General features: G+C 42.3%; 1 protein-coding gene across 1 annotated transcript in view; it reads left to right on the top strand.

Moving 5' to 3' along the window:
* The first annotated feature begins 1355 nt into the window (after nt 1–1355).
* DROSHA (drosha, ribonuclease type III) overlaps nt 1356–7152 on the top strand; it is a 67897-nt gene continuing 62100 nt past the window's right edge. Inside the window, exons 1-4 of the mRNA XM_010009359.1 lie at nt 1356–1509; nt 2200–3057; nt 5815–5907; nt 6872–7103. Coding sequence (XP_010007661.1) covers nt 2207–3057; nt 5815–5907; nt 6872–7103 — 1176 coding nt within the window. The 5' untranslated portion in view covers nt 1356–1509; nt 2200–2206. The remainder of the gene's footprint in view (nt 1510–2199; nt 3058–5814; nt 5908–6871; nt 7104–7152) is intronic.

Raw genomic sequence — 7152 nt, 5'->3', positions numbered from 1 at the left:
TGGTGAGGAGCCGTCTCCGTGTGGAGAATGGAGCTGCGCGGCGGGAAGGCAGCGCGACAGAGCCCGGCCGGGTGTCTCCGCTCTGTTTTCCTTCGGTGGTCGTTGGACGCCGTTACAGACCGCTGGGAGGTAGTGGTTGGATGAGGCTTTTTTAAGGAATATGTGTTACTTTTGTGTGTGGCGGCTTCCACCAGCACAATACATTTCCTCTCCTAGGTTTGTCCTTTCCTGTGTTTTTGAACTTCCTTAAATTTAAATGAAAATCGAATGTGACCAAAATTTGCAGCAGAGGGAGCTTTAAAATAATTTACAGTCATTCCATGTAGCTTTTTTATATCTGGAGCCGTGAATCTGCATTCTGAAGCAGTAAAATGAAGGGAGTAGAACCAGAACAGTTCTCTGGTGTTTGGGAAGTTTTGGAGCTCTGTTCAAGTGGATTGCTATGACATGTGCTTTAAGGCAAGGTGTCGTGGTAGAGTGGCCTTTGCTTTAATTTGTTTAAGGTAGTGAGAATGTAGCTCAGCCTGTTTAAATAAAATGTGTATGTAAATGTTGGCGAAGAATAAAACAGTTTGCTGTTAAAAGCCTGAGCTGAGTCTCTCATGACTGGAGAACTAAAGCAAAATTGATTCAGCATCTGATGGATTAGGATTAATAATGAGAGTTGCCAGCCAAAACAATGGAAATAGACTTCCTCTCTACCCCTTGTTGTTTCTTTTTGAGAGCCTTTGTACAAGGTTAGTGGGTACATAGAAGGCACAGACTGACTGGAGGGAGCAAGTGGCTTTTTACCATTGTGGCTGCTACCGCCTAAAAACTCAGGATTCTTACTTACTTTGGCCTTTGGCTGTTCTGGAGAGGGAATGAATGTCGCTGACACCATTTCCAGTGGCTTCCACTGAGCCCTGCATGTCTGAGGGACATAGGTCCTTTTGGTTTCTGCTCCTTGATGTCAGTCCTTTCCCACTTTATTTCTTTTCCTTTCTCGGTCTGATTCCAGAAGTTGTCTGCTCTCACTCAGAAAGCTCTGTCTTTTGCAGCAATGGCACAAGAATGCAGCTGGAAGTAGTGCTCTCAGCAGTCTGGGTGGGCTATGCTGCATGGTAGCAGGTGGGAGAATATTCTGTATGTGCACTTCAGCATCAGCAAAGCCCCAGTAAAAGAAAGGCTTTGTTTTCTTTATCTGGTAATCTTTCCAGTTATGTGTGTTTATCTCCTTTCCTTCTCCCCCTCTCCCTTAAGAAAAACAGGATTTGACTTGTGTGACTACTTAACTAATTTGTTTTCCTCTTCCTCCATTCCAGCCAAGACACTATGAATGATTTCTTAATTTTTATTTTTTTCCTTTTTTCCAGTTTTTAAAACTTAACATTGTAATTAAAGAATCAACTTTTAACTTTAATGAAGCACAGTGGTTTTCATTTATAAACATTAATACAATGCAATAAATACATGCATAGTTTTGAACAAGACTTAAGCCTACTTGAAGCAGTGGCAGTTGCTGGAAAGGTAACAGAACCAAGCAGGCAGCTGAGGGATATTTTGGGAAGTATTCATTTCAGTGGAATTGAAGTAGCAGCACAGTCTACATAATTTTTATTTCTGTAACTTGCAAGATTCTTATTCCACAACAATACATCTACCTAGTATAAAACACTTTGAACTATCTGTGGAATTCAGTCCTTTACTAAATTGAGTCTCAGTTGTGAATGTAGATTGCTATTACCTCATTTAAAATTTACAAGATTTGTTGGACCAGGTAACTTGCAATGAGGTGTTAGTAAAGTCATTCTGTCTGAAGTTTAGAATCTGTTCTAGAAAGGACTCCTTGCTTCAGGGCTTTGGGTGACAGTTGCAATTGTTGAAATGAGTGGTTTCTTTGGTGTGGGGTGCCTGAAGGCTTTATATCAAAAGTGTCTAGTTTTGCCCTAAGTGAGAGAGAATGCTCCAGTTTGGTTTCTAGATTAAAGACAGCGGAGTGCTTTTGTGGTTTAGAGGCTTAAAGGAATCAAAGAGGCATATATGACCTTTACTAGAGATCTGAGTAGCACAAAGCTCCCAGTGAAAATTGGTAGACGTTGTTCACTGCTTCTGTTAAAGGAACTGTAGTTTCAGCACTCTGGAAGTAGTTCCTGCAAATGCATTAAGGACATTCTGCAAAAATTGTGTGACACTGGACTTTTATTTTCCTTATTAAAGGTGAGCCATGTCTTTCCATTCCGGGCGAGGATGTCCCCGTGGTCAGGGGGGACCAGGAGCAAGAGCTTCAACACAGACCTACCGCCCTCAGAACCTACGGCAGCTTCACCCACAACAGCCCTCCGTACAATACCAGTATGACCAGCAAACTGCCCCTCCAACAACCTATTCAAACCCTCCAGCCACTGGTTACATGCCTCCCAGGCCAGACTTTGTGCCCTATCCTCCTCCAGTGCCCCCTTCCACACAGAATCCCATCAGCCAGTGTCCCATGAGGCCACCGTTTCCAAACCACCAGATGAGGCAGAGCTTCCCGGTGCCTCCGTGCTTCCCTCCTGCTCCTCCACCAGTGCCAAATCCTAGCAATACTCCTGTGCCAGGAACTCCTGCTGGACAAAGCACCTTTCCTTACATGATGCCTCCTCCCGCAGTACCACATCCTCCCCCTCCACCAGTCATACCACAGCAGGTCAGCTACCAGCCTGTGTACTCCACAGGGTATTCACAGCAGTCATTTCCACCACCTAACTTCAACAGCTATCAGCACAACTCTGGCTCCTTTCAGAACAGCACTACCAACAGCAGTGGTGGCAGCAGTCACTTTCGGCACACGGGTCAGTACCAGGGAGAGAAGTCACAAAGTGATCGACGGTCTCCAGACAGGAGCAAGCACTACGATGAGCACAGACATCGTGAGCACAGTCACATCCATGGTGACAGGCATAGGTCCACTAACCATGGGGATCGTCGGGATCGCGGACGGAGTCCAGATAGGAGGAGGCAGGAAAGTAGTCGGCACCGAACAGATTATGACAGAGGAAGGATATCACCTCATCACAGAAGTTACGAGCGTAACAGGTAACGGGGTATTTTCTGCTTGCAAAGGGAGATCTGTCATCATTGTCCCATTGTACTACTTGGCATCAGTTCAATGTTCTTCTTCACCCTTATTTTCCCCTCTACGTGGGGAGGTCACCAGTACTCAGGTGTCATGGAAAAAACTACTGTTTTGATGCCTTTTAGGTATGCTGCTTCTGCCTCACTTTTGCAAGCTGGCAGGTTTGTTGCCCTTGTCAATGGGAGATAGTTGGAAGCAAAGATGCTCTTGTTTGTAAATTGAGAGGATTGCTAAGTAGTGCTCAAGTCTCATGGGTATTTATCATAGAAACTTACACTTGTGGCTTGAAAGTAGAGTTGTCACAAGTTTGTGCAAAAGATTGGGATCAAAGTTGAGCCTTGCAAACGGTTAAGTACCAGCATTTCAGATTTCACTATTTAGATACCAGAGTTAGGGTTCCAAGTGTTACTTGAATTTGGTCTTTGAGTAAGCTCAGCACTTGAGGGAGTTGTAGCCTGATAGGAGCATATATCTAATCCCTGCAGTGAGGTGTTTTAGTGAAACGAATATTGTACAGTGTTCTTCATCCTCTTCTGTCCTCATCATCATGGAAGACCAGTGCAGATATGTACAGCATTCACAGGACCTCTTATTGGGTGCTTAGACCTGCTTGTGTGATTCTGTTCAGGATGAAGACCAGCCTGTGATCTCGGAAGAGGACCAGAGTGAAAATTAGCATACACCAGTTAAAAGAAGTAGGCAAGTTGTAGGCTATGTTGACACGATTCAGATGGATGAATGTGGACTGCTTGTTTTGGGATGTGTCATGAAGTTTCTGTCCCTTTGCTTCATAGACATAAACAGCTTGCAAATGATGAGCTGATGTGATGCAGTTTGCTGTGTGGCGGTTTTGAGCAAACCATCATCAGTTAAATCTTTCAGATGTCTTGTATTTGCTCTCAGTGACTTTTATTGTGCCTAATGATCTAGGTCAGAATATTCAAAAAGATACTGGAAAGTTAAGTATTTAAATACTTGCCAGGGCACCTGGATCACATACTCTTATTTAGAAGCTCTGAGCTTTCTCATGTCACGTATGAAACATCAATTCACACACAGGGTATGTAGAAATGAAGCCACTTTGATTTAGATACGCAAAGATTTAATTGCAGAACCTTAGAAAGCTGTATTCCAAAAGCAAATTAAAAAAAACCCTCCGAACAAACTAAAAACAAAACCCCAGACCTCACATTCGGTAAGTTTTACTTTGATTTCCAAAAGAGGATTTGTAGAGAGGAATAAGGTCTCTCCTGAGCTTTCTTTTCCTCAGGCTGAACAATCCCCATTCCCTCAGCAGTTCCTCATAAGACTTGTTCTCTAGACCCTTCACCAGCTTTGTTGCCGTTTTCTGGACCCACTCCAGCACCTCAATGTCTCTCTTGTAGTGAGGGGCCCAAAACTGAACACAGTATTCAAGGTATGGCCTCAGCAGTGCTGATGTCCTGGTTTTGGCTGGGGTAGAGTTAATTATCTTCCTAGTAACTGGCATAGTGCTGTGTTTTGGATTTAGGATGAGAATAATGTTGATTACACATTGATGTTTTAGTTGTTGCTAAGCAGTATTTACACTGAGTCAAGGACTCTTCTGCTTCTCACACGACCCCACCAGTGAGAAGGCTGGGGGTGGGAAACAGCTGGGACATCTAACCCCAACTGACCAAAGGGATATTCCATAACATATCATGTCATGCTCTGTATATAAACTAGGGGCAAATCTGGCCAGGTGCCACTGCTGTGCGTCAGTCAGTGAGTGGTGAGTAATTGCATTGTGCCTCACTTGTTTTGTATATTAGAATTATTTTCTTATTATTTTCTTCCATTTCTTATTAAACTGTCTTTATCTCAAGACACAAGTTTTCTCACTTTTATTCTTTTGATTCTCCCCCCCATCACACTGAGGGGTTTTGAGCAAGCAGCCATTTGGTTCTTAGTTGCTGGCTGGGGTTAAGCCATGACATCAGAGTACAAAGGAAGGATTACTTCCCTAGTCCTGCTGGCCACGCTATTTCTGATACAAGCCAAGATGCCGCTGGCCTTCTTGGCCGCCTGGGCACACTGCAGGCTCATGTTCAGGTGGCTGTCAACTAACACCCCCAGGTCCTTCTCCACTGGGCAGCTTGCAGTCATTCTTCCCTAAATCTTCAATCAATTTAAAGCTCTTCTGACCCAGAAATTTAAGTGGTCAAGTTCTCTGTGTCTACCTGAAAGTTGAGTCTTTTAGATGAGATTCATAGTTTCAGCGTGTGGCAGATTTTCTGTGCCTGTCAAGTTTTTGTGTGTACTTGAGATGGCTGTCAGGAAGAGGTGGCTTGCCTTGAAACACTTGAATGACTGCTGTGCTTATAAAGCTATTGTGCATGGAGTAGGTTTTCTTTGCCGTCATTGAGGCATGAAGAATGGTTAAGGATAAAGTAATCTTACCCATTGACATGTGTTACAGGAGAAGAGGAAGAATGTCAAGAAGTCCTGTGATGAATTTATAGAAGTTAGCTCTGGATGGTATGAATTAACCCTTGTATTGAGATAGATGGCTCTATGACAAAGGAGGAGGAGCTAGGTGTCTATCTTTTACAAATTTTGTGAAGGTCAGCATTCAGGATGTCTGCACTTGTGTGTTATTTTGCATTACAGTCTCAGCCTGCTTCTGTGCTCCTTTCAGGTATGGAATATATGAAATGCCAGTTTACTTATTTAATTTATTTTCTGAACTCTCCAAGGGAGCGGGAGAGGGAGCGGCATAGGCACCGTGACAGCAGAAGATCAACATCACCGGACAGATCCTACAAAAAAGATTACAAGAGAGCAGGAAGGTAATGAAGGTTACATTCAGTCTTCAGTGTATTTGAGGCTCTGTGCATCCATGCGTGTGGGTTTTTTTGTTTTGTGTAAGTGTATGCATGCCTGGTTTGAAACTCAGAAAAGATGAGTGTCTTAAATTTATAGCTGTCTGCTTATACATGCAAATGTCAATTGTCTCAAGACCTGGCACAGTTAAAAACAGGAATAATCTCTCGAGAGGGGGCTTCACTGCTGTGTCCTATAGACTTCCTCTTACATCTGCTTCCAGTCTGTATTTAAAGTTGTACTATGTTTAGCTCATCTTTTAGGATCTTCTCTTATATTGATGCTCATTTCGTTCTGAATCCTGGGTAGTTGAAAACAGTGCAACATTATTGGCTCTGTAGACAGAGGAGGTCAAAAAAATAAGTAGTTTTCCTACATTCAGCTTGTGAAAACATTACTTTTGCAGTACATAAGGAATATCACAGGTTGTGTGTTTCAAAGGAGTGCCAAAGCTAGAGTAACACAAGCAGTGTGGCTTCTGTATAATCCTTCTAATAAAACCCTCTTTTATCCTGCAGATAGCTTGTGGGCTATATATTAAAACTTCTTTGTATTGTAACTTTTAGTTGTGAGTGATGTGACTCATTTTTTTGTGACAAGTTTCCAAATTTGGAACAAAATTGAAAGTCACCTAGAATGCAAGTAGGAATTTTAATCTAAAATAGCGTATATTTTTTACATTTGTAATTCTTGAATAAGGTTTAAAATACAAAAGCTTTTTCAATTTTGAGTCATTTTGTTAATAGTAAGTCAGAAGTACAAAGTACTGTACTCTAGACATGCAAGTTAAAAGGAGGAAGAGGCAATTGGATTTTGCTGTAATTTATATTATACAATATGTACTGATCTGAAGGAAACTATTTGTTTTTCATTATAAAAATGCCACTGTTGAAATAACAGAGTTGCTTTTGTTTGCTTTCTCACTTTAAGTCGGTCTCCAAGCAGAGAGAGAAAGAGACCCCGATGGGAGGAAGACAGAGAAAGGTGGTCTGAGAACCAGAGCTCCAGCAAGGAGAAAAATTATGCTGCTGTCAAAGACAAAGAATCAGAGGAGAATACATCTGAAAAAAATGAAGAGGAAGACGAGGAATTACTTAAGCCAGTCTGGGTTCGCTGTACCCATTCTGAAAGCTATTACTCCAATGATCCTATGGATCAAGTGGTATGTTGTGAAAGAACTCAGAAATTACTGTACACAGTCCTTTTATTAT

The sequence above is a fragment of the Nestor notabilis genome, unplaced genomic scaffold, assembly GCF_000696875.1.
Source record: "Nestor notabilis isolate BGI_N333 unplaced genomic scaffold, ASM69687v1 scaffold2842, whole genome shotgun sequence".
In the NCBI taxonomy this organism is placed as follows: Eukaryota; Metazoa; Chordata; class Aves; order Psittaciformes; family Psittacidae; genus Nestor; species Nestor notabilis.
The sequence above is the reverse complement of the archived record's forward strand: the minus strand, read 5'-3'. Positions and strand labels throughout refer to the sequence as shown.